This window comes from Amblyomma maculatum, chromosome 1 (genome assembly GCF_055883805.1).
Source record: "Amblyomma maculatum isolate TAMU_Amacu chromosome 1, ASM5588380v1, whole genome shotgun sequence".
In the NCBI taxonomy this organism is placed as follows: Eukaryota; Metazoa; Arthropoda; class Arachnida; order Ixodida; family Ixodidae; genus Amblyomma; species Amblyomma maculatum.
The window spans coordinates 14,171,936-14,199,744 of NC_139344.1; the positions used below are offsets into that span (position 1 = coordinate 14,171,936).

Below are 27,809 nucleotides of genomic sequence, written 5' to 3' on the forward strand. Positions count from 1 at the left end.
CTAACATACAGTTAATACCAATTGAGAAGGCCGCAAAGAGATAAAACATTAGTCCGCCTTAGCTGGAACACCCTGGAAACGAGTCTAGTCCGCTGAATCGAGCTGAGTAGAGCGGTGCAATAGGTCAGTCTGCCATGTCAGAAGTAATGCTATCGATAAACGGTGGCCAAGGACCGTATGTCAAGAGTACTGCACGGGAAAGAGTGGACGTGATTGAAAGTCCAGATTAAACTTTTTAATGAAGTGCAGAAGACGAACAGGTTAAAAGCAAGGAATGGCGTATTTAATTACGAATCAAGCAATGCATATACTTTCACACATCGCCCATTAGCGTCTTTATATTATGTATACGGCGAGTGGAAGGCGACACGCTGAATTGTAAGAGTACATTCTGGAATTTTGCGACTCTGTACAGTCCCACGCATCTGCACGTTGACGCCGCTCACGTCTATAATAGCCTGGTAATCTTCCATTTTCGCTTGTCTGGATCCAACCGCCTAAGAAAATATTGCTTTTTCACGAGTTTCGCGGATTCTGTATGCGACGTGGAAAGCAATGTTGCGACACATTAGATGGACGAGATACCGTGAGATTAGAAGCAAGTAGCACAACAAAAAAATGGCACATGGTAAAGTATACTTCTACAGAAATTATTACGGGAGGTAAAGCACAAACGGACGCATAATTGTATTCACAGGTTTTGCCACCTTTGTAGTACATATTGCATCGCATGCCAAAGCCCCCCATAATTGATTATGCCGCAGGATTCAGAGCTCGGGAATGCTCTTTGGAGCATCGTAATCTTCGGGCTTTCGACCGGTCGCGTAGCGGTGTGTATTCCTCGTCTGCCGCAGATAAGTATTTCACTTTTTTTGTGTCACAACCTGCTATATATCGCAAAATATTGTACCTTGTTCGTGCAAGTCACAACGTTACCATCGCAAAAGCGCGAGCGAAATGGTGCAATCCTTTATATTACAGGAGACGAGACTTGCATTGTCATCCCATCGAAGAGACTGAAAAGCATGCAACAGACGCCTTGAATGGTTTCAACTGTTCGTAGCATGTTCTATGGGGGGGAAAAATGGATATCCCAATGTGCGATATCGCAGCAATATCATTGATAATTCGTTCAGCTGCCTGAAATGCGGCGCGACGAGGAGCAGCGAGGCTATACGTGTCCTCACGTCGAGCATTAGCGAGAGCTTCCAAGCAGAAAAGCACTCCGCCACCACGCGGAGTCATAAAGCGCATGAATGACGACACGCGGTTCAACGTGCACAGTCGTACGCAATGGGAGATTGTCCTCATGGGTTGCAAAAGAGGCCAAAGTACAGAGGGCTGGGCCAGCGCTGAGTACCCGACACGAGTCACCAAGAGCGTTCAGAAAGTCGAACTTCGCAAGGCCGCGGTTGTAACCTGCGGATGAGCGTCCAAAATAGCGATGACTTCAGGTGGCGCACGATTTCAAACAGTGATGCTGCTCCAGCCTTTAAAGACTCCTCAGAACGACTGCTCAGGCAAAGCTGAGAACAAACACGTACGTTGAGTCTGGCGGCCGCTTCAGAAGCATGGCCTAATCACGTGGCGTAAATGTTAACAGGCGTTGAAGGCATGTTATGGTTGCCTTAACTGGTCTCAGCGGTAATCGCCCAAGAGATTGCAAGCGACGCGACCAGCAATGTAAAAAGGTCAACGCACAACACCGCTTTAGTCCTAATGGCGGGTCGTGAGAGCACTCCGAAGACGAGTGTCACTGGGCCAAAGCGAGCGCCTTGATGTAGTCGATGGCGGCTTGGTCGTAGAGGATGCTCATATGTTCTACGTTGTCGAGTGTCTTCTCGTATACGCGCTGGTTCTGGCCGAACTGGAAGCGCAGACAGCCGCGCAAGCTGCGCAGGTTGACGGTGCCGTCACCGTCGCCAAACACCACCTGCGGCTGGATGTCTGGGAAGCCGGGCTTGTGGTATTCAATCCTGCGGAAAGACATAGCGCGTCGTCATTACTCGGCTATTATACGGAAAGTAAAGAACATCTTCAAACTGAGCTATGTTTGGAAGCCGGGAGTACATTTCGCCTGCTTAGTGAACACAGTTGACAATAAACACAGATTGAAGAGGGATAAGTGCCCAGTAAATGAGAAATTGCTTCGACTGTCAAATCGTTGGGCAGATTACGACCATGCACAGCAGTAAATTGGTTTGGCTTGAGTGGCTTAACTTCCCAAAACGACTAAAGCTCAACGTCCAGAAGCAAAACTTCGGAAATTCGCCCGTGTACAGTGCGATGTCGGGGACCGACATCGCACTGTACACGGGCGCCTTGCTTTTCTTCTCTATTGAAAAACTGCCGTGGTTAGTCTTTAGGTTTAGTAGTCGAGCGCCCTAACCTCTTATTCAACCCGGCGGATTAAATAAATTAATGAGTACGTAAGCATTAAAACATTCAACGATTATGAAATTGATACGATTTCTCCGGAATGCACTAACACCTGGCAGATACCTGCAGAACCGACTTTTCGCACCCCTTCTCTTTCTTTCAAGCTGGAAACACCAGGAGCTGCAGGAAGTATACAGTCCAGATATGCACAGAGGCACATACTTTTTTGTGCCTCCTTTCGTACTCATTTTCAGTGCCCAATTCCAACACCGAAATTAAGCATAACTTGCGTCGTTATAAGTTGGGGAGCTTACCTCTCTATTGTGCTGACATTGCGGCCGTGCAGGCAGTGGATTTCTACTCCTGGCGCCGTATTATCAAGCATGTACGGTCGGGTGTCCTTGTACATCTCGTAGCCATCAGGGAAGCCGATGTCATCGAAGAATGCTTTGTAGTCAGCCAGGCCGTAGCTCCGGTTCAGAGTCTTCACGAGTATCTCAGACTCGTTCCAGAAGAGCTTGTTGGGAAGCATGTACGCCAGACTGGGAGTGGAGCGCTGCTCTGGTCGCACAGACAGCGGGTTTATCACCACAACGCCAAGGTTTTCCCCTGCGCGGAAAACGTGATGTTTGTTTATTTTTGTGCCATTACCGATCCCCACGTGAAAACGGCATAATTAGGTTGGACGCAGAGTACCGTAGAAGCGATTGCGGCTGGCATACGCCCCTTGTGTACTATGGTGGATAAATCTCCAGGATGCAACAACGGCCATCCGGGCGCATTCCAGCGACTTCTAGCAACAAAAGCCTGATCTCACAAGCACACACACACACAAAAAAAAAATGACACGTCCAACTTTCCCCTCCACATGCACAGTTTCAAACCACTGGTCAGTATAACTAAGCTGTTCTCTAGCTATAGCGAAGCGCGTAGCGAAAGAGTGTGGTACTCTGGTAACACTTCAGTTTGCAGTCAATGCTCCTATCGCAGCACTCAGCCACCACATGCAGTTTAAGGACGCTTCCCCAGGCTGCCAGAGGGAGTCCGGTCAAAAGCCTTCGCGCAGCTCACCTGAAGCGTACGCCTTCAGTGCTTTCACGGCACCACCCCAAGCGCCGCCCAGCGTAACAAGGGCACGGATATGCTTGTCCTTCCACGCCTGCGGCTGGCGGCTGAAGAAGTAGCGCAGGTTCGGGCAGCCCATGCTGTGGCACACCAGGATGACGCTCTGGTCGTCATTGGTCGAGTACGTCTCCTCGATGAGATCATGCAGGCGCACGAAATAGTCACCCAGCTCATCTGCAGCATGGCCAGAAGCAAGATAAAGTCGCAGACGGCTGCGGCGCTGTTATACAGAGGACCACAGGCCGCTATCGCATCATATATTGAAGCCTGAGCTTGAGTGTGTCCCCCCTATTTTACTTATGAATGGAAATGTACGACCAGCACTAAGAATATTAGTTTTCAAATACAGAACCAAATTTTACTGCAGCCAGCAACAATATCCAGCATCTTACTTTATCGCATATAGCTTTACTATTATTGTTAAGGTGCTCGCTATCATTTGATGTCATAAATTGAATAGTTCTACGAGGCCATTGAACCGTAACTTTCATCGGCAGCTTATCTGAAGAGAAAAAGGTGCTTTGTACATTCGTACAGAGCAGCACTTCCAGATTGGAACAAATGAACTGGCCGCATATGATTCGTCCCAACTTGCGTTTCTTTACATTAAGAGCAAGCGGTTTGGTTATCGGTAGCTACTGTCGCACAAGCTTTCGACTAACAGACCTTACGACCGAAGACACGATCGATCCAGTTTCATAATGGCAAGTCTTCAAATGACTCGCCAGACACTTTATACTGCAAGCTACATATCCCAAGCATTCGTCCAAATACACGGAAATGTACACACTCGGTGCTTTTCTGAAGTCGTAAGGAGCCCCGCGAATGTCGACGCCACGTTGGTATCCATAGGCCAACAGCTCCTCCACGATCCTGGTGAAGTACGCCGCTGCAAGAAAACGACATAGCATATCATAAAGACCCCTATCGAGAAATTGCACACAAGGGTCTCAGGTGCTCAATTCGGATGGCTGTAGAAACGAAAGCAGTAAACGCTCGTCGATCACAAGTTGCAGTTGACAAACGCCAGAAGCGCGCGTGCACTCACTCGGGGAGACCTGGCTCGGGTCCAGCCACTCGACGGTGGACGTGTTGCCAAAGCCGGGCACTCGCACATGCACGCCGTCCGGAGACCTGGTGGTCCTGGTCTTGTTGTCGTACACCAGCCTCATGTTGTCCACCCAGCAGTCGAGCACATAGGGAACCATGAGCTCGAGGTTGACCCAGAGGTCGAAATAGTCGGCAGTCCTCCGCTCGCAAAAGTAGTGCACCGTCTCAGTCTTGTTGAGCTTGGCCTCCAGCTGGCTCCCTCCGTCGCCAGGCACTGCGCGCAAACGCAGATGAAAATTGGAGGCACCTGTACTGTGGCAAACTTCGGAAGGAGTTATCGGGTGCACAGGGCGAAACGAATGGTTCAAAGCGTAAAACATAAGGGCGGGTCCTAATGGGGTATTGTACAATGAAGGCAACACAGTCACTCATGTGCAGTAGTCGCACAGGTCATTTCAGCAGTGTTCACCACATGAAAAATTTTCGGCACCTACACGTACGCTAAGGCATAGCACCTTAGCCGGCAAATTTGTACCTTGACCACATATGTGGGTAAATTGCTTCTGCTGAAAAATCGCAATGGAAATCGCGACAGAAACCGATACGGGCCTGGACAGCAGCAGCAAGGCACAAATGCGGAGGGCTTTATTAATGCACTAGCATTCGTAAGATCATTAGGCGCAATACCGGGCACCATCGGCGGCATTTTGAAGTTTTTAAGTTTAAGTGAAAAAAAAAAAAAAACGCCTCAACCGCTCTACGAGAGAGTGGGTAAATTTTGTCATATGGATGAGTGCATTCAACTAAAATCAATCAGTGTCAGCGCTAGCGCACGTTTATTGCAATGATTGCTCGAGTTTCTCTCGCTCGAAGCAAGAATGGCGACGCAATAGTCACATGCAGGGGATTGTATTTTTTTTTACAAGTAATTAACAAAACTAACGGTCAAGCGGCGATGGATACGTTAATTATCTAGTTACGATGAAATATCGCAATCTCTTCAAAAGAAAGAGTTAAAAGCACTTTAAAGAAAGGTTAGTTACTACTGACCAGCACAACACAGCAGAAGGAGGCACCTGCCATGTATTAGTGATTGATGTATAAGCTTGCAATGAAAAATTCACAGGGACACCTAATTACATTACAGGTTGACAATTCGATAGCATTTATAGTTGGTGACATCTTTACACAAAGTTTGATGTTATTTTTCATAAGTATTTGCGGACGAGATGAAGATGGTCAATTCCTGCCAGTCTTGTACACATTACAGATGTAGCACGGATTATTGATTATGAAAGGGCATTGCAGGTAACACCACTGAAAAGCTTAAAACATCGCCGGTAGATGTTTTCTTGGGAACATCACATGCGGCGTCTGGTGTGGAACCATAGCTAGGCCGGTTCAATTCTTAGGCCAAAAGCTGGTGGAGTTCCTGACATTGTCCTTCACTCTGCACCCATTTGACGCAAGCTACATCAAAAAGGAAGAGCGCGGGGAGCTCAACATGCCCTGCTATCGTGCACTGCTGTCGTGACAGAGAACATTTTCGCGCAATCGTACCACCGTGTACGCTTCACCACTGTAGTCTTTTTTTAACAAACAAGTCATTGATTACCGGTAATCAATCACAGAAAAAAAGAAATTCAATTACCCGAAATGTTACTGCTTGGAAAATTAATCAATTGATTAAAAAATTTAATCAATGACAGAAAAACATTCAATTACCCGAAACGTTATTGTTTGGAAAAGTAATCAGTTGATTAAAAAATTAATTACAAGTAATAAATGAGGCACATCTCTGCTTCCAGTCCTTAGGATTATGTTACTGACGGCAAAAATCCCCCCCCCCCCCCCCCCGATTATAATGATGTTGCAGCAAAACGACTACGCGTGTATATGCCAATTTTGATCGGCAAAGAGAGCCATTGGCACCCACGTCAGCCGTATTTAAAGTGTGCCCAGCCCACCAAACTCAAGCCGACCTCTCAACTACCGCGAGCGAGCACAAACAGCGTCATGTGACGCGAACGTCAGCGTCAGAATCAAGCGCCTTGAGCGAGAACCGACCAAGGTCGGGACGGATGTGCGAGAACGTAACTTGAAGGCGGCAACCGTCACCTGATCTATAAGGTCGCAGCGCGACCAAAACGGCTAGGGCTCTGGATTGTCGCAACACCCAGGGTTCGCTTTGATGAGAGCAATATGTGCGCACCCCGCTTCAATTATCTCGTTGACGTAACCCCATGTCAGCAGACATTTCGGACCGAGAGTCGAGCACACTGACTATTATGAGTCCTTATGACGAGTTCTCTTGCACTCGAGCACGTGTTAGTAATCTTGGCGAGCGGTCTTGTCGGCACTCACGCGTGCTTGCACCGGCCGGGTTTGTTCTCGGGAGTCATTGCTGCTGCGCGTCTGGTTGGCCGCGCTCATGAAAATATGCCCATGTTTACGCTACAGCGCCCTCGGTGCTTGCATTCGCCAGACCTATATAACCCCACTGAAACGTAAAAAAAAAAAAAAAAAAAAAAAAATAATAATAATAATAAAAGAAAAACAAAGCTTATAACAGGCGATGATTCTGTATCGCACATGTTACGTCATCGCAGTTGCGACGTGGATGTTTACGAGTGGCGTAATGAAAAAAGCTCACAAAGGTTTCTTTAGGATAGCCTTTGTGTTCCTTGCGTATGCACGAGAGCAGGAGCAATACGGGCATTGGATTAATCTAGGTGTAGCACGGATTAGAACATTTTTTTTTTTTTTTTTTTTTCATTTCTTTGGCTAGAAGGAGTTCGGTGATTATCAACCGAGTGCAGTACACTCTGCAGGAATAGATGTACTATGTCTGCGAAGAAACGAACTTCACCCAATTTATGGCACCTTTCCTTAGTTAAGAGAATAACAAAAGCCTCAATTATTTTTCTTTCCCCAAGGGCTCATATAGGGGCTGGTCTTTGTCACCTGCCTTTAAAGCAATAGATACCCTAAACCGCAATCTATAATGAAGAAAGAAGATTAAATTGGTTTTACATGGAGCACAACACGCGCTATCGTTCCAAATTAGTAGCTTCGTGAAGTAGCCTTGCGTGAAGATAGCCAAGAGCCGAACAGTATCTCGAAGCCTTGTGAGTATGCGCTTTCCGAAAGCAGCATAGCAAGTGCTTATCGCACCCGTACGAGTGCAAAAAAAAAAAAAAAAATGGATGGCTTCCGGCGAAGCGCTGTTCGGCGAAACCAGCCTCAGCGGCCTTTCGGCAACAAAGACCTAAAGCGGAGACACGTGGCGTTGAATTCAAACTGGATGCACGTCCCTCAACCACATGCAGCGTCTCGCAGCAGGGGAGGTTCCTGTGCGCAGACAGCATCCTCTCGCGGCCGTATAACGAAGGACGTTCCAGAAACTGGTCCGTCTGGAGGCGTCAATGCCGACATGTGCGCGACAGAGCGTCGACCGGCAAGAGGTCACGAGACATGCCCGCCGACGTCAGCCCGGCATTAGTCACGTTGCTCAAGCGGGCGCCGTTCTCAATTAACGCCACCATGCACGCAGTTGCGGTCGTCAAATGTGGCGCCGTCGAGATAAGCTAGCCCGAAGTTCACGACCGCTGCCAAAATTAATGGATCGCGAGTGTGGCGCCACTCCGGGAACGGGCCTGGTATGAGCTCCCTGCACTGAGCGGCGCCATAGAACTCGCACTCTAATAACCTCGTATTGGGAGTCATAGCCCACATTTTGTCATACGTGTTTCAACCATGTCTGTGCCCTGGCATTTTTCGTCATTGTACGCAATTAGCGAAAGTCAAACTCATCTCCGAAAATGATCACGAAAGTCTTAAGAACCACCTCCTCAATCCTCGTAGTTTTAGGGGGTTTTGAAAAGCTCATTCTTCGGCGCCTTCACTCTTGCTTTGCATTTTATACGGGGTTTAACATTCGAAAGTAACGTCAGCTATGAGGGGCGCCGCAGTGGAAGGCTCCGGTAATTTCGACCACCTAACGCGCGCTGACATCGCGCAGAACACGGGCGCCTTCCATTCTGGCTGCGTATAGAAAAGCGGTCGCGACTCGCGGCGATCGGGATCGTACCCACGTCCTCGAGCTCAGCAGTCGAGCACCCTATAACCAATGCACCACCGGGGCGGGCCGAACCTTGGTGTGAAAACAAACTGCATCTGCATAGTTGGTATGGCTTACGCAGATTATGATGAACGAAGCTGGCTGGCTCTGACAGGGAATACGTGCAAATAAATACAGATATGAAGTTGTAGGTATATTTACTGAAATGACCATCACCTTTGACTATATAAGCCCAAACAGTCTGAAAAATTCACATCTTACTGCAATCGTGGTAAATCACGGATGTCACCCAAATATGATCTTTCAGCACGACGTTTTCAGTAGGTTCATGTGAACGGTTTCTATTCCACGATACCCATGCAGGTACCGGCGCGACGCACGCTGTGGCGTTGTTCCTTCTCTAATGAATACGCGTGAAAATTTCAAATTTCTTTGGTTCATATGCAAGCGCACTAGCGGCATGTGATAGCATATGTGGCCTCTGCTTTAGTGTACTACGTATACGTACGGAAATCGCGAGAAGAGTGCTCATCGAAGCGTGCTCTGTAATATTCCCTACATCAAGGGTTGTCCAGGATATTGAACGATTACACGAGTAATTACATTGCTGCCATTCATGCAGTACAAAATGCACGATTTATGCGGACCACAACTCTTTCCTCCGACAAAACTGCTTAATATAGATAATACGATCTAGTGCAATACACCCTTCAATACGGTTTGTTCATTGCCAATCTGAAACTAAATATATTGTCGTCCGTGCTTCAGGGAGGCATGTTGCGTTGGTACTCGTGTTAAACAACATAGAAATGGTGGCCGGATCTAGAACACAGTTTGTATTCACAGACGATATGTATTCTCAGATGATATGAAGATACAAAAATATCTACAAAAAGAGAATATAAAAAAATAAGCGGCATTGGTACAAAAAGATACATTCGCCATAACGTTCCTTATGTATAGACATTTTCACGACCCTGGGAGAAACCGGTTTGTCTGGGCTGTGAAGCAGGCGGGGGGGGGGGGGGGGGGGGGGGGGGGGGGGGGGGGGGGGGGGAGATTCCTAAGCTTTTTCCTGTATTAAGAGCACAGCCCAGTCTCGAATATGGCAGCGTCCTTTGGCCAGTTTTAAAAAGGTCTATAGTTTGCTTTCATGATCTGGCGAATGGTTACAGCGAACTACATTTGAAAAAAAAAAAAAGGCTATGAGAGGCCATAGTGGAGGGCTTCGGAAATTTCGGCCAGATCGTCTCACACAACGCCCAGCACACGGGTGCCTTGCGCTTCGCATTCATTCAAAAGCGGCCGGCATCGAACCCTCGTCTTGGGCTCCGCCAGTCCGGCACCCCAACGAGCTGAACTACTGCGGCGATGCATTACAGGCGGGTAATAAGCGTAGCCATAATTTACGTTGACAACTTTCCATTAAACAATGCATGTTGCACAGGAAGATATGCGTAAAGTAATTTAAGTTACCGCACTCTCCCAACAATAAACAGTTGCCTAAACAAATTGATGTCAAGGGCCGAGTCAGATAAGTTATGTGCGCTTAAAAGAACACAGGAAAGTATAGGGTGTACTTTCGTGTGTTTGCATTTTAAGCGCCAATCACTTATATCATGTACCAACTAGGTCGCCAGAAAGATGACTTGCAAGAAATCTGTTCTTCCACTGAAGTAACCGCACTCCAAAATATTAGTTAAGTTACGTATTTTATATATTCCGTAATTATTCAAGATAACCCACTTACTCGAAGTATTCCCTTATAATTGTGTCAACCCAGTTAAGCGAATTATTCACTTAAAAATGTTCAGGTGTCTCAGTTTAATTTGACACGGTTTTAAAAAAGACGGAAATGGCCCAGCACAGTTAAGCCATTCGAAGCCTGTTGAGAGTCGTGTGGCCTAGTGTGCGGCATTTTTTTGTTCTCCAAACTTTAATCAGTCAGTCAGTTTTTGAACTATTGGCTGGAGGAACAACGCTACAGGCAGTCTTGAAAAATAGCTGCTCTCAATATTTGTTTCAAGACATTTGCGCCGCTTCGTTTACTGGCATTCAAAGAAGGCCATTACGTGACCAGCTGCTGGCGCATCTCTCGCCCAGCGCAGATGCAAAACCCTCCCAGGTAGGACACGCCAAAGAAGAACGGTTTTTCGTTAGGCGAGCGACATGTCTTGAAACCCTGAAGCAGCATCGTTGCCACGTGGAAGCTTTATCATCATCATCATCATCATTATTATTATTATTATTATTATTATTATTATTATTATTATTATTATTATTATTATTATTATTATTATTATTATTATTATTATTATTATTATTATTATTATTGTGCGTGTTATCTTGAAAGGGGGTAAAAGAAAAACTATAGTAAACGATAGCCTCGTGCAAGCGTCCGCTGCTTTTCAAAACAATCTACAGCTTTTGCATCGACACATTGTTCCTTAAGCCAATGATTAAACAGTTATCCAATTAGTCTTAGCATTACTGCTAGTTCTCTAAATTTTATTAACCAGCAGTTTAGGGCAATTAAGAGACTCAATAGGTGTTCGTTGGCTTCACTAGGGCGAGGACACGCCGGTATATTGTGTCGGGTGTTTTTATTTTCTAGCACAAATGTTTTGAACTGTGTAAGATGTTTCACGTGATTCATTGTTTGTAGACTGCGATATGAAGCTGTATGTCACGGAAATAAAATGGCAAAGTGGTTTTGTCTTGATAAAAAAAAAAACTGATATAAACCTTTGCAGGGACGAATTGCCCATTGGGCCAAATCACAGGGCTGCTAATTAAGAAGTGAATTACCAAAACGGAATTTTAACCAATGAAACTGCACAGATTATTGTACTTTGGCCCAGCTGACAGTTCTGTGTGAAAGTATATGCCCAATGCCCATTAAACTTTTTTTTTCAAGTTCTTTGAAACATCCATTAGAGAAGGTGTTCACAGTCGAATTACAACAGACTTAAGTTCTATAATGCCGAAGAGGGCTTCGAAACAAACTGTTCGTTTTTGTTTGTTTGTTTGTTTGTTTGTTTGTTTGTTTGTTTTTTGGTAGGGAAAGCTACACTGCGCTATGTTTTCAAGCATGACCATTGCTTAGAAACTCACGTGGTGTAGACCGAGAGCTGGGCCAGGAGTTGGAGGAGGAAAAAAGAAGAGAAAGAAGAAGGAAGATAACTCAGTAGTTGGTAGTTAGTAGAGGCAAATGACAACAGCGAGTTGCTAGGACAGAAGATTCGTTCGAACGTTGTGACGGCAGCACATTAAATCCAGATATCCGCAGAAAAATTCGCTGCAACCTCACCGCTTCCGCTCTATCACTAGGTTCAAGCCATTCTTAAACACCAACAATTTTTTGTCAGGTTTAACGTCCCAAAGAAACTCGGGCTATGAGAGATACCGTAGTGGAGGGCTCCGGAAATTTCGACCATCTGGGGTTCCTTAACGTGCACTGGCATATCTCATAGCACATGGGCGCCTAGCTTTTCGCCTCCACCGAAAAGCGGCTGCCACAGTCGGTATTCGACCCCGCATCCTTGGGCACAGTAGAGCGATTTAGCTTACCGGAGACGTACTGATGCTTACCGTACCCCTCCCAAGCAGGCGCAGTGGCCGCGATTGCACTCACCCCTGACAATGCACGTGCGCAGAAGGGCCCGGGAAACCGGTAAGTCTACGCCAGTGCGTCTCCGGCAAGCTGAATCTCTCTAGTAGATAAGCACCCTAACCACTGCTCCACCACGGCGGGGCGAACCAAAGAATTGTCGGTACTACAATACCTCTGACCAGACTCGTGATTTTTGACGTCTTAAAACGATGGGAAAAGCCGTGAGGCGCACTGTAATCAAGGGCTCTGGACCGAGCTCAGCGACCGTCATCCAAAGCACAAGCGTTTCGCTTCCGCCACTTCACCCCGTACCGAACAGTGGTCGCAGTGGTCGGAATCGAAGCCATACGTCATATAAGAAGCGAAAATAGCGAGCTCTTATGGATAGTATACGTTTACTGAACAAAGGCGACAGAGCTGGCGACGCCCACTGGGAACGGGGACGCGTCGAGCGACGTTTTTTCTTGCCCCGTTCTCTCATAGTGCTGGCATTGTTCCCGTGTTTGGATCACCCTCCCCCCCCCCCCCCCCCCCCCCCCCCCCCAGTATGGGACAGAAAAAAAAAAATAGCGAACCAAATCTATGACGCTTACAAATAAGCGATAACGGCGCACCTCCGCTGTCGGATGGGTCCAAACTGCAGATAAGCCGCTTCTCCTGCAGATCCTGCTGCTGCGTTTCCGCCTTCCTCGTAATTCTACAGCGAACGTCGCGCTGTCAGGCCTGCCGCGGACGGCTCCAAAAGCAAACAGGACACGACGTAAGAGGTGCGTGTGCTCTCCGAGCAGAGCACCGGAACCATGTGACGCGCCGTATAAAGGAAGCAAGGAAAGCGCCTTACAAAATAATGTCCGCCAACTTATTTACCGCCGCACTTGCGAGAGCTTTGTGCGAAGTAAGCGGGAGAGAGAGAGAGAGAAAACGGGTTGATTGAGAAGGCAGGTAACCCTGTCGTCGGGAGGAGGCCAACGAACGGTTGTTTGTCCATACTTCCGCTCTTGTGCGGGGAAAGGGGAACGCAAACTACTTCACGACGCCCCCATCGAAAAAACGCAAAAGCAACTTTGTTTGAAATTCATTCCCTGTTGGGTACTGCAATGCTCAAAACGCGGCAGCTTCGCTGTACCCACCTGCGTACGCCTTGCAATGAGTCACACGCGAACGCGAGATGTATGACGAATCGTTCGCGGTTTCAATCAATGGAGCCGCTTGCAGCAAAGCAAAACGATAGCAGATTCCGATTGCGCTACGGCGAGAGGCGACCTCCATTGATACGAAGGTTGTTGGATAGTCCGATAACTGTCAGCTCCCCATTTTTTCTGTAAACGCCGTTCTCCGTAAAGGCTTCGAAAAAAAAAAAAGAAAGAAAAACGATCATGTTTGCTTTCTGCGATAACAAATCGGGACTTTGTATTTCTACCGTGACGTCAGTCAGTGCAGCGATATTCGCAGGCTTTTCAGAGTAGCGTCAGTGCAAGGCAACAATTTATCTCCTCGTGTTTACTCTGAGACCAGCAGGACCAAAAGCGGTATAAAGCAGGGTTCGCTGACAAAGTCAGTTCGATTGTTCGGGCATTGCAGTGGAGAAATCCTAAAGTTGGTGACCAGGTCTCGCCAAATGCCGGCTCCGGGGGAAAGTGACCAAGATCAAGATAACAGGAGCCGAACATTTTGCTGTTATTTGCTTTGTGAATAGTCGCATACAGTCAATATGCCAATTACTCAAACCCCTTTCAGTCCCCCTCCAGCCGTAGGACTAGGCCATTTAGCACGGCATGTTATCGAACTGCACTGCGTAATATTGCCGCGAACCATAAAGTTTTATTTGCCTTTTTCAACAGTCGCGGGCGCGTGACATTATCACTGTGATTGTAACACATGGAACGACCTTGTTCATGCTCGTTGTCGCGAGACGAGGCTTTATCGCTTTGTCGTCTTTCTTTGCGGGCGCAAGTCAGCCCGATAAAGTTTATTCCAGTGAATTTCAAGCCTCATTTCTCGCCAACGACACTGTTGCCACTACGGGACCATATCATCGAACAAGAATAATCCCTGCATAACAGCTGAAATCAGGATTTTGCTACACTGTGGAGGGACGCGACCCAACTCAGCTAGGGAATTGTGAGAAAAACGTGCGATTGAAAGCTCAAGCTTCGGAATCCTACAGCTTGTGGACCCAACGTGAAAGCTGAACGTTATGAACATACTGCCTGGGTGACTGACCACAGCGTCTGTATGCCGATACACGTCTGTTGCAAGTATACAGTGACAATGGAGCTCTTGCGCATCAATTACACCCGAGATAGTCGCAACAACGAGGGAGTTCGATGACTGCATCTGACACGCACTATTCTAATAATTTTTTAAAGATCACTTCCAAACCACCATTTACAAACTGACCGGTTGCACGGAGCCCAACAGCGGCAGCTTAGCTATACTGGCATCTTGCTTCAAAAGACCATAAAAAGGTGGTTCTTACCGCGCCCGATGAACCAAAAGGGTTGTTGGACCGATTCGAATTCAGCACCATTTACCTCCCAAATCCGCGCCTTCGCTCTCAAATTTACTAAGCGTTCTGACTGGTCATCGCATATAAGCACAGAGCTGTTTGCCTCGTCCACAAAGCTGGAGAGAGCGGCGTTGTGCACGTGAGCGTAGTCTCCGGAGGATGTAGGTGATGCTCATGTCTGCGAATTCTCGCGATACTGAAGCCCTGCGCTTGGGTCGGCAGCCGTGCGAAGCTTCGCCATTGAGCGGCAACAGCTTCGAAATGAAGTGTTTTGAAGCTGCCCACGCCCCATGTCCAGTCAGCAGCGCCTGACCAAAATAACGGGGCCCATCTCAGCAAGTGATAAGCGTGGCGTGCTAAGCCGACGACGGAAGGGCGCTCCATTGGCAAAGGGAACGGCTGATGCAGTCCGTCCATTCGCGCAGCAAGAGATCACGAACTACTGTGTTGCGCATATATCTAGCTCCGATCTTTCACGAGCCTAGAGTTTCTTTTTTGGCTGTTCAAAAATGAACTCGTATATGGCTAGATTTCCCATTACTGCTGGAAGGTGACCGCTGCGAACTTCAGAGCTGTCACAATGATATCCAGGCCCACTGCTTTATCGATCCTTCGAGCATCTATCAAGGCCGCTCCACTATCAGAATAGCCTTCGTTCTCGCAGTCGTAATTCCGGAAACCGATAGCTGATATTGTCACCCATGCTAACCGTGTCGAGTGTGAAGAAGACGTTCGTGCGGAGTGCGCGTGGTTCTCGGCCGCCGCTGCTTTGCCTGGTCAAGCGCCTTTTCTCTGCCTTGCGCCTCAGCGCCCCAACCCCGTCCTTGACCCTGTACTTCTGGACTGGACTTCCGTCCGGGTAGCGAAAGAACCGGTGACAATATGTTTCCAAGCTGCCGTAACGATCAGTATAGTGCAAACTTAAACTGGTCGACCACTGAAGTACCCTCACTCTCCTCCATCTTACCTACTTTTCTCTATGTGGTAATCGCAGAAATCCACGCTTTCAGCCAAGTCAAAGCTTTGGACACTTGGCTCAGGTTAATGTCCACTAAAGTCGGTAATATGCCTGGATTGGGCTCTGCAAGACTTTACCGGCATCTGATATATCAGGTGTTCCAGCTCAATGCAACAAAGAAAAAACACGGCGTCCTTGCCGAATGAAACCAGCTCTTGAGTATAGTGTGGCTTATTGCGTAGTATTTTCCCTCCTCCCCAAAATCGCACCTCATTACCAATTGTTTAAGTTACCAAGTTTTGGCTGAAGAGAGGAAAACAAAAGTGCCGATTCGGAAGATGTAGATCACCTTATCAAACAAAGAAAGTTGAGAAAGCTACCACGTGTACCACGTGCCCAGATGGTGGACTGGTTTGAAGGCCATTGCACATGCAAAACCCCATCTGGGAGAGCGCTCTCGAGGAAAGCAGATTTTGTTCTCTGATTTATGCCTCCGGATGCTGAAGTGCACAATTTTTTAAAGGCATCACGCGAGCGTCGACCGTTCGCTTGATCAGCACCCTATGAAGGAACGAACCGGAAAACTCGCTGAGAGTTGCCGCATGTGCACGAAGACCAGGTCACGGTGACGGTCGTCTGCTAAGCTGTTCCAGGAGTTGCGCGCAGCCCTCGACCCTTTTGTTCGCTAACCGCACTACCTGGCATTCCAGTCGCTAACACAGCAAAGAGGGTAAGAATGATTGCTGATAATAGCAGTGTAAGCATCCCTTAAACAAATCTCACTATTTGCGTTCCACGCTTATCAAAATCGTAGGCCACAGCCATATGCGCAAACTGCCTACAATACAAAAGCAAACGAAAAGTCGATCGATGGTTCATTCGAGAAACACTGATTACACTGGTTGCAGCTGGGTGGCACATTGCTTCTCCTGAATATCGGGGCCGTATGCCAGCATTATTACGATCAAGGGAAAAGGTAAGGGGCTGCGCACAGCTCAGGAACGGCCTAGCAAATGACAGCCATGCACCGCGACTAACCGTGGCCTGGTCTCGGCGCGCATGCGGCAACTCTCGGCAAGTTTGCCGATTCGTTCCGTCATAGGGCACTGATCAAGCGAACGGTCGACGCTCGCGTGATGCCGTTAAAAAATTGGGTGGGTGTACACCGCTGTCACGTGAAAGCTTTTTTTTTTTTTTTTTTATTATTGCGTGAGCTATTTAATCCGTTAGAAAAAATAAAAAGAAAATCTACTTTACGCAATCAGCCTTGATGGAATATACGTCTCTTGTTTCTGTTTTCTTTTCTTTTCTTGTTATTTTAATGTTTTCCTGTTCTTGTTCGCATTGTATATTGAGTTTGCTCCCCCCTTATGTAATGCCCTCGGGCCTTTAAGGGAAAAAATAAATGAAATGAAATGAAATACGTCCAATACATAGCGAAACACTAATGGTCTGCGTTTTTCCTGCAAACATCCACGAAAAAAAAAAAAAAAAAAAGCTGTCGGACTAACGTTTGCGTCAGGGCAAAGAACGAGCGTATTCGGTTGCCGCAAACGAGAGAAAGGAAAACTACGCTGTTTGCGAAAGTCGAGACCTCGGGCGAATGCTTCCGCAGAATGAACGCCTCCCTATTCGAGATCGAGTTCCCATGCCGTCCATCGTGGAAAAAGGCACGCGAAAACACGTACCATACAAGATATAGCGTTCCAGACGCGGCGCGTGCCGGAACTCCTCTCGGGGCTTCGCATGCCGCCGTGTACACGAACAGGGAAAATTAGAACTCACCGCCAAATGCTTAGTTCAGTTGTACCAGTAGGTAAAGTAGTTCGTCATTATACTCTGACGAGCATTGCATTGCGGAGAATGCTAAATCGCAACGACTCGACCGAGTCTGATATCTTGGTAGCGCGTTGTCCATCTACCTTGCGTTGCCGTCGACTAAAGGCAGTCATGCTGAAAACGGTGGCCTAGTCAGGTTGGTCACCTGTTCAGTAACAATCTTAACCCCTCGATATCAGTGAAAAACAGAGAGGTGAGGGGTGTGCATGGTTCGCACAAGCTGTCATTAAGAAAGAGTTGTCAAGGGCAACGGCTGCATATTTGTTGTGGACGGAGCATATAAAGAGGCAAAATTTAAGCGCTGCGAAATGCGTCGCCCGAAAGATAAAATTAGCATAAAATCTGATGACAAATGGCTTCGCATTTACGCCATTAAATACGGAAGGCGTTTTAAGAAAGCTAAAGGTTTTCTTTTTTTTTTTTTTTCTTTTGGAAGAGAGAGAGCGATTCGAAAGTACGAAGTTTGCAGGTAAAGCACGAGAACTCGCTTTGCGTCAGCATTTAGAATGATTACGTAATCATAGATTAAAAGCAGTCTTTTCCCCAAATTGCGCCGGAACAACGCAGAGGAACTCGTAATGATGTCATCGCTGCCGATTTTTTTTTAGATTTCCCCTAGCTTCGTCCACATTTTATCGTGCGTCCTACGATGCTGCCAAGCAATTGACTCTTCATGAGCTACACATTCGGCGGCGTTGCTTTTCTCCCTTGAATCAATCGTTTCTTCGCTTGAAACGTAGCGCCATCGTTCCGGCCCCAGCTCAGTGCAGCGCACTGAGGAATCCCTTGAACGCCTACGTCTATTTGTACGGCGATTATATCGGCAATGCAATTGCTATCACGAAAAGAGTTGGCTTTCGTAAACTGCAAGTTTCGTACATTTTTCCTCTTTAAGCTCGTCCAAACTGCAACCCATTCAGCTGCTCCTGGTAAGATTCTAACGCGATAGCGTTGAATGCCCAGATTCCCAGACAATCCGGCGTCGGCGCCACTGTGAACGAAAAATGCCGAGCATGCCTATGGTCGATAATCGGCAGGTAGCATGGGCTGTCCGACATCACGACATGGCCGAGTGGCACAAAAGCTGGCAGCTCGAGTTGCACCTTTAAGATGCAACTCGCTTGCACGTTCATACGCCTTGGTTAAATCGGGGCTTTGTATTAATTTCCGACGGCGTTTCACATGGTAGCTTACTACTGTATGCTAATGAGTAAGTCCCTATGGACCAACACCGATCTGTGACGTAATCACGATGCGGTGGCGCTTCTGTCGCTAGGCTGGGCCGACTGGGGGTGAAAAGTAGGGTTAGCGGCCACAGGAATACATGAAAACGAAAGATTTCTAAGCAGTTTTCTAATTTCACAGGGCACATATGATGTCGTTATTTAGCACAGAGCAACCATGAACATCCTAGAACAGATCGCGAAAGTATGAAATCTCATTACCGAGGCAAAGTATCCTTAAAACATCGCGAAACGTATGAGTGTGCGATTTGGGAAGGCGACTCATAAAAACACATGTAAACACAACTTACCGCAACATTTTTCTCGGTTCAGCTGCGTTGAAACCTTCCCATTTTTTGGTGAATGCCTTGTACCACGCCCTGACATCATGTTTCATGGCACGCTACATTCCCTTGCAAGTACTGCAAGTCTGACGACTTGCGGGACCGTTCACAGCACGATAAACTGACCGCGCACAGTTGCAGACGACCATGCACCACGGGCGCTGTCGCTAGCAGACGCTCCGGAGCTGGAGGCGGCCGCGGTGGGTATCGCCAGCTACGCTGTGGTCTGCTGCAATGCGCGAATCTCGTTCGGTCCGTATTGTCGTATGGCGTTTGACAACTGCTTTTTAAATGTAATTCTGTATAGGATTTATCACTTGAGCGACAGTATTATCAAGCTAATTCAGCCCATGCATATCAGACTGTAAACAAAACTGCGCGATTCCCTATATGAGTATTTTGGGGGTGTCTGGATTCACAACATATATGTTATTAGGGGCGTTTTAAAAGTAGACCGCCTCCGAAATGACGCAGCATACTTTTTCAAACCGATGGTCGATGTTTAACGACCGGCCACCGCAATTCTGGCGCCCAGCGAAACGAGAAAAATGTTGCGGTAAGTTGTGTTTACTTGTGTTTTTATGGCTTGCCCTCCCAACTCGCACCCCCGTACGTTTCGCGGCGTTTTAAAAATGCTTCGACTCGGTAATGAGATTTCCAACTTTCATGATCTATTATAGGATGTTCACGGTTACTCTGCACCGAATAAAGACATCATAGGTGTTCCGTGAAATAAGAAAACTGCTTAGAAATCTTTCGGTTCCATGTATTGCTATGGGTGCTAACCCTACTTTTCACCCCCAGTCGGCTGTGGCGTCGCGAGTGTGCCCTTTGTTTGTAAACACGGTGTCGGTCTATAAAAACTGCGTGTCTCTAAAAAACAGGGACACAAATTAAGGGATTACTGATTAAGCGAGTGGCAGAGTGCATGTACGCGAAGATCATCAAGGGGAGCAACAGACGAGAGCCATTTACGCTCTGACCTCATACCGTTAATTAATGTCCCCAAATCTTTGCTATTTATGTGTGCGCGTGGAGGGGGATTTGTGCAATGCTTTAAGAGTGGCGTCCGCCCCACTTCGTCTCCTCCTGGAGGCGCTATCCTTCGGCGCCAATTCGCTTTCACTATCTTTAGCGCCGAAAAAACGTGCCAAGTGAAATTTAGCCCAAAGTTAACTCTCTCTCGTTCTTCAGAACATCTCTACATTCACAAAGAATGTTACGAGAGCGCTCCGTGACGGACTGAGACCCGTCGCAATACCCGAGGAAATAGCAGCTCACTCACACGGCAGGTAATCGTACAGCAACGCCTGCTGATCGCTAAAAATACTCACGCCAGGAGCGGCCTGAGTAAGAAAGGTTATCGGGGAGAGTCGGCAATATTCGACGAAAAATAACTCGATAGAAAGCGAACATAAATGTGACACCGCAATATACGTACCACCACGAGCACTTCTCAAGCCGCTATGCTGGCAGACATTCGAAATGGTACGCGAATAAAAAGTCCCCTCCCTGTGGCTCTTTCACAGACAAGTTAAAAGCCGTGAGTGCAAATGTAATTCGCAACATTTCTCCTTGAGCGTCCGGAGTTTGAGATTATACCTGTGAAAAGTTGCAAACATCGCAGATAACTAAACAAAGTAACTACACTAGCCGTGCAGCCGTTCTCGTCCGCTGTACGACCGACTGAATCGGCTAATATTCTTTTACAACGGCTACTGTACCCTCGTGTGATATTGCAATGTGAAAGGGAACAAAGTTTGAGCATTCAAATATTGATTACTGCATACCGATACGTAGTAAGCACGGCTTTTTTCGTGATTATGACTAATTTTTCTCTAGGCAGAAAATCCCAAAGGTTACTCTCAACATTAGAGGGAAAATAAGAAAATTTGAGCTTTCGGGTTAGACCATTTAAACCAAACAACCATTTGGTCGTTTGGTTTAACGTCCCGAAGTGACTCGGGCAATGAGGGACGCCGTAGACTCTGGAGTAATTTCCACCACCCGGGTTGTTTTTAACGTGCACTGACATCGCACAGCACACGGACGCTTAGCTTTTTGGCTCCACCGAAATGCTGTCGCACACGGCAGAGATTCGATGCAGCATCCTTGGGTTCACTAACTGGTTGTTTCCTCTCCGACATCCCACAGGGCTACGTTTCGCTTCCGAACTTGGAGAGGATCCCAGATTGGTGATCCTTAGCTTCCTGGCCTGGCTCGTAAAGACCGAAACGACAGGGAGCAAGTGCAGGTAGGATATGCTGCGTGCATTTGTACGGCGAGCAAAAAAACGCTGGAAAAGCCAATTCAGGCAACAATATAGCTTAAGCAAAAAAGGAAAAAAGAGAGTCCAGACAGTACTGTAAAAATATATAGAATACAAGATAAGCATTGAAAGCAGGCGAATGTATTCCGATGGAAAGCACGTATTATTACGGCATATCGCTCCATGTTTGCTACTGGGAACTGTCGCTTCTCCAGCCGAAGCTCATGTTCTGTCACGTCTTATCCAAATATGATGCGCGCAACTACTGTCGCAACCTATCCACAAAGTTTCCACGAGTTTTATAAGCAGGTGCTGAATTGTGCCGTTTAACGCGAAGCAAAAAGAGAATGACGTGCCGATTTAGATCTGTGGTTAGGTTTTAACCTAAAAATGTCAGTATCGTTGAAATATACGAGGCGGCAAGCTAGCCATCAGTAACAGTAGCACTTGGTTACAAGCAAAAATTAACCAAGAGCGCGGAAGCCACGCACTCGGTTGAGCAGCAGGCAGATCTTTGAATCGAGTAGTTGCGGTGTGTGTTTCTATTCTTTCGTCTGTGTGTTTCGCGCTGTTTTATTTTTAACCAAGTAGCGCAGGTAGCGAGTCTCACGGAATTACTTCACGTCGGCCACAAACCAGGCTCCATCTCCTCGTCAACCACCGCCTTCCGGGTTTTTGTTCATTAAAATCCCCCGCCATTAATGCGGTTGCTTGGTTACGCAGGTTTTCCCACTAGGCGTATAAAGATAGAAAATGAGGCAGGTGCGTGAAGAAAAAGAAAAGTCCTGCTCTGACTATCGCGGAAGTTCAGTGGCATTTAACATTTCGTCTACCAGCACTCTAATCCCGTGATGCGCCACTGTTTAGCTCGGTCCAAGAGAGCAACACGAACATCAAAACCGAATTTTTCGCACCAAACTTCTCGAGACACCCTCGCACGACAATTCAGTTGCTTAATTCAGTCACAGTTACGTTTTTCTAATTTCGATATTTTCTTTCGCAGCACAGCTCTAAATGCGACAATCTGTGACACTGCTGGCAAATCGACTGTTCTGACAAAGGCCTAGAGAAACTCCACGCAACTCTTGACTGCGCAAGATTGCCGCGTTAATATATCAGCGAAAAAACAACCAAGCAAACGGTAATTCATCCGCAGGACAGTTGTAATCATCTAAAATTCCAGAAGACACGTTTCCTGAAGGAAAGTTAAAAAATGACGGGGGGAGTCCGCCTAATGTTCTAAACGTAAGAACCGAAATTTTCCAAACCCTAGCTATAAAAAGAAGTTGGCGCCAGTACAGCAGGTACGAAGCGTGCGGGTTCAAAGGCTTTGCCGAGCTTGTCTCGGGCAACGCAACGCCTAGAGCTCACTGCTGGGCCAGTAGCAAAGTTACGCGATCTTTTGTACTTTTCTTTTCACTTCCCGGCTTATGCTCAGCCTGCGAGCACGTGCTGCATTTTCGCTACGCGCGCTAGCACAGCGCTTTGACAGTTGGCAGGAAGGAGAGAGAGCGGCAGAAAAGCGGTCTGTCTCTGAATGAACACTTCTTAGACCAACAGAGACCAGCATCTCCCAGGTAGGGACATAAAGTAAAGAGGCCTTGACTGCGAAATGCTGAGCCTTCGAAATAGCTAGACTGCATGCAGCATGTCACAGGTGTAGCTTTTCCCGACGAGTCTGCCGAACGAAATGAAGCAGTCTAGTATAATTAATTTCTTCTTTGATGCCTAAACACAGCAGTAGCCAGGTGAAGCCGCCATCCACGTATATAATGAAAGCTCCTAGTTCCATAATAAGAAAGCCAAGAGCTTGTGTTCGCTCCATGAGGTACGTAAAGCCCTGCAATTAGCGCCGCACTCTCATCAAGCGAAAATTGGAGAGACGATGTAGTACGGACCGACCTCAACCATTCATTGAGCCGAACGTACCGCATGATCCTCCGCATCAGCCGAACATTGTCCGCACAAAAATAGACGATGTAATGCACGTACCTAGGATCAGCGGATGCCTTCGCACGGGAAGGATCCTATTCCACAACCTTTCGAAGATGGTGGCTCCTGCAGAGTCTCCGACGAAGAAGAACGCACAGGAAATCGAAAGTAGCGCCACTTTCCCTGCCGGCGACATTCTGTTTGCGCGACAGCGAATGCTTGGCTATCGAGCGGCAACTTTCAAGAAAACAGAACTACACGGGACAAACTCCTCTCAAAAAGCACGTCTGATGAGCTAGCGCAGGCGAAAGGAGCGCCGATAGGTCCAAAAAAAGCTGCAAGCGATCACCGACAGACGAGGGATGCGGGCCGACTTTTGGGAGCAGCAGCCAGTAGACCACGGTCGCCTGTCGCGGCGCGCGATGTGGGGTTGCTGCTGGTATGAGTCGGCGGCAGACGCGAGGACTCTTTTTCAAGAGCCCCCCCCTTCAGCGAAAAGCCAGAGATAAAAAGCGAAAAGAACACAGCGAAAGCCAGAAGCAAAGGGAAGGGAGACAAAAAAGACCGCAAGGAAAAAAAAATACACACGGAGGAGCGGAACAACGACGCATTCCGGCGTCACGTGCAGCCCCTGTGACGTGTAGTGACGCACCGATAGTGAGGGCGCCTATTGGTCGATGGGCGCGCGCCCCTTCTCGAGGCGGGACAGTCAAGAAGCCAGCTGTCCAGCAGCCTGGCGACGAGCCTGCCGCCATATGGCCGCTGTGCGCGGGGTTGCGCAGGCGTCCTGAGTTCTTCGGACGGGGCGCGAAATGCACCGCAACTTTCTCGGAAGGGGAGACACGGCTGGCCCGCGGCTCATTCGCGCTTCCTGTTACAAATGCACACGTGATAGCTGGTTTTTCACACTGAGTAACAACAAAAGCGACCGGTGAACATTGTCACTCGTGCACCACCTGCAGAAGAAACAACGTGAGGAAGCCGTGAAACTAAAGATCATCGACCGGGTTTTTTTTTTTGTTTTTTTTTTTTTAGATCGCCGGTTCCGTCGCAGTCACATGCAATCCGGTAGTGCACCAATGTGTACATATCTATACTGTAACAAAAATGTTAAGAGATTGGAGGTTCCAACCCGATTCAAATCAATGCGATAGTGCAGCTGTAAGCATAAACACAAATATACATATTTTACGTGATTCCTCGACTCCTCTCGCCCTTACTTTCCGTCATCAAATATTAGGCTGATTACTTCAATGAGTATTTTCATTCTCTTCTCACAGCATACCGTCATACACCACTACCTGAAACCTCAAATGGAGGACATTGTTGTGAATGAAGCTGGAGTTAGGGCGCTCTTGAACAATCTCAGCCCGCATTCTGCTCACGGTCCAGATGGCGTGTCAAATCACGTCTTGAAGCGGTGCGCCCAAAGTATTGCAGCTTTTTTGGTTGATTTATTTAGCAAGCAATTAAATTCTCAACAACTGCCTAGTGAATGGAATATGGCAAATGTAACTCCTATTTTCAAGGGTGGCTCTCGTGATTTGGTAACCAATTATAGACCGGTATCTTTGACATATGTTTTTTGTAAAACGTTGGAACGTGTTGTGTATTCGGGACTTATTAAGCACCTTGATGACCATGGTTTTTTTCATCCCGAACCAGCATGGATTTCGCTCGGGGTTATCTTGTAGCACACGACTTGTAGAATTCATCCATGGCGTTGCATATGGTTTTAACAATGGTACACAGCTAGATGCTGTTTTTATTGATTTCAGAAAGGCTTTGAGGTAGTCCCGCATGACTTACTTCTACACAAACTTTCATATATTGGTCTTCCTGATTAACTTTACGGCTGGGTGAAAGAATACATGTACGAAAGGCAGCAAAAAGTGGTCCTAAATGGTGTGACGTCACAAACGGTTGAAGTTTTGTCAGGCGTGCCTCAAGGATCCATCCTGGGGCTGCTCCTGTTCCTCGTGTATATCAATGATTTAACTGAAGACCTTGCTTCGAATGTTAGATTATACGCTGATGACTGTGTTGTGTATAACACTGTGTCATGTGCAGAAGATATGAGCGTGTTGCAGTTTGATCTTGAAAAAAAAAAAAAAATCTGTTCCTTGTGTGTTAAACGGAAAATGGACCTGAATGTAGCAAAATGCCATCATGTGCAGTTCACGAACAAAAAGAAAAACTTCTCTGCATCATCATCATCATCAGCCTGACTATACCCATTGCAGGGCGAAGGCCTCTCCCATATTTCTCCACTTAACCTCATACTTTATAAATAATGCTGTAGTACAATGTCTCGACGAAGTCAAATATCTGGGCGTCACATTAATGGCGACATTGGACTGGACAAATCACATTCAAACAACATGCGCTAAAGCATGTGGCCTTTTACATCTTTTTCAAAGAAATTTCAAGTGTGCACCAAGAGCCCTGAAGGAAACATTGTACCTGTCTAATATCAGGCTGGTGTTAGAATATGCGCGTGTGGCTTGGGACCCCTTCACAAAAACCCTTGCAGATAAGTTACAGCGCGTGTTCAAAAAAGAGCTGCAAGATTCGTCACGGCTATCTACGGCTACAAAATTAGAGGTTCTCAAATCAGGGAAAGACTAGGTTGGAAACTGCTCTCCGCACGCAGGAAAATCTTCCGGTTAAGATTTTGAACAACATTAACAATGGTAACACAGGAATTGATAGGAACACATATTTTAACTTGACAACCTCATTATCAGTCTAAGACACGAGACAATCCCCTCCCCCCCCCCCCCCAAAAAAAAAAAAATCAGGCCATATCAAAGTCGCTTTCATTCTTTCCGCGCTCAATTTCAGATTGGAATTTACTCCCGGATGAGGTCGTATCTGCGCCCAATGTTTCACTTGCAATCGAGAGCATTATATGAATCTGTGTTACATTACAGGCAGTATACTTTATTGCGAAACTGAGTCACAATTTTTTGTTGGGTGCGTCTTTTACACTTGGCAGTGAATGTGCTTCCATTCTTTTTGTTAAAACGTTTTTTTTTTTGTTTTTAGAACTGATTGTATGCTTTCGCTTCCGCATTTCTGCTTGCTTTATGTTTGCAACTAACCCCCCTACTATAATGCCCAATGGGCGCTGTAGGTATTTGTAATAAATAAATAAATAGAGTTCAAGGGCCCTTAGTAACGGTTTCGCTCACCAAAGAAGGAGTTAAATGCTCATTTTGGTGGATAGTTTACTGCAAATATCAATGACGCTACGCATGTTCACATTACTTGCAGAATGTCACTGCCATCTGTCTGGCAACGACTGCTACAAGAAGTCTTTCTTTTCAACTTCTTTCTAGGCATTTGCGTGTTCGGCTGCCTATGCCCTGCCCGAACTACTGACCATGGTAGTATTTTGTCTGGAGGCGGGTTGAAAACCTGATGATGCTAAAGAACACAGCGGGCCGGCGCAGTGGGTATCGCACAGGTATCTCGAGACTGTAGAGTGAAGGGCTCCATGCAAGAAATATAATAAAGTTAGTCTTAATAAATGAAACATGTGTAATCGTCCATGGTGGTACGATACTGAATGATAGTAAATATTGAAACGATTTTTAGTATAAGTGCAATACAGTTATTTGCGGAAATGCATCTATGTTACGATCGCTACAATTAAGTTACTTTGTTATATTTTTTAAAGCATGAAATGTTTTAAGCTCCTGTTGACGGTGAACTTGAGAGGGAACGTCGAAATGACGCTGAGAGCCATGACAACTTCCGGGCACCGGTTCTCTAGATTTCTCTTCATCCGGGCCCCAAAACGTGAACATCCGGGCACCGCGCGAGATTTCACGAGACTAGTTCGCTTTCTCACTAGGGCGTAGAATGGTTCTCAAAGCGGTAGCAGCTCGAAAAGCGTTCAAGCATTTGGACTCAAGCCTGTTACTGTCTTCCGTCGTCAGTTACGGTGTTTCTCTCTTATTAGAGAGTTGTTCGGGGAGCATTCGAACAAGCTGCTCCTGCGTTCTTATCAGGTCAGCGTCTGTTTGTGGCCGCATACGCATGTCGTTTTGCATTTCACGGGCATCAGTGTAAGAGCTGCATAAGCAGAGAAATGGTGCCTGATGAATGGAGAGGCAGGGAGCGTCGTGCGAAAAATGATCGCTTTTGCGAGTGATACGCCACGACAAAAGACTGCTCACCTTTGCCGACAACGCCATGATTATGTGTTCGCTCAAGAAGGTGACAAGGCCAGCACGGACTGCAACTGCCTACTAGCGCCACATAATTGCAGGCCATCCCTTCCACGCAAGGAGAAAATCCTGCGAGAACGACTGAACGTGTTGCCCTGTTGGAAGAAGCAAAGCTCTTGGTGTGGTGCGTGTGCTGTGCACCAGGCCCATCTCAGAACTGTGGGTAGTGCCATCTACAACCAACGTGCTGTATGCCTGTTACCATTTCATGCTTGCATCTACTCTCGATACGGCGGAGGCAGTAACTTATTT

General features: G+C 47.0%; 1 protein-coding gene across 3 annotated transcripts; it reads right to left on the reverse strand.

Moving 5' to 3' along the window:
- Window positions 1-1,465: 1,465 nt before the first annotated feature.
- Window positions 1,466-27,809, reverse strand: LOC146201796 (lysosomal phospholipase A and acyltransferase-like). 3 transcript variants are annotated; one of them, XM_084587746.1, is made up of 6 exons: window positions 27,507-27,809; window positions 4,553-4,828; window positions 4,295-4,393; window positions 3,451-3,678; window positions 2,694-2,988; window positions 1,466-1,976 (listed from the first exon to the last, which is right to left on the reverse strand). In XM_084587746.1, exons 1-6 carry the CDS (start codon window positions 27,601-27,603, stop codon window positions 1,754-1,756), a joined length of 1,218 nt encoding a protein of 405 aa, XP_084443872.1. In that variant the 5' UTR covers window positions 27,604-27,809; the 3' UTR covers window positions 1,466-1,753. The 3 variants fall into 3 exon arrangements, with proteins under 3 accessions (XP_084443872.1, XP_084443871.1, XP_084443873.1); XM_084587745.1 differs by lacking the exon at window positions 27,507-27,809 and adding an exon at window positions 23,383-23,926; XM_084587747.1 differs by lacking the exon at window positions 27,507-27,809 and adding an exon at window positions 12,863-13,005.

Coding starts and splice junctions, on each gene's coding strand:
- LOC146201796 (XM_084587745.1), bottom strand. CDS start 23,518: ATGTCGCCGGCAGGGAAAGTGGCGCTACTTTCGATTTCCTGTGCGTTC. Junction 4,829..23,382: donor AAGGCATCCGCTGATCCTAG/GTACGTGCATTA, acceptor GTTTGCGCGCAG/TGCCTGGCGACGGAGGGAGC. Junction 4,394..4,552: donor CCCGAGCCAGGTCTCCCCGA/GTGAGTGCACGC, acceptor GTTTTCTTGCAG/CGGCGTACTTCACCAGGATC.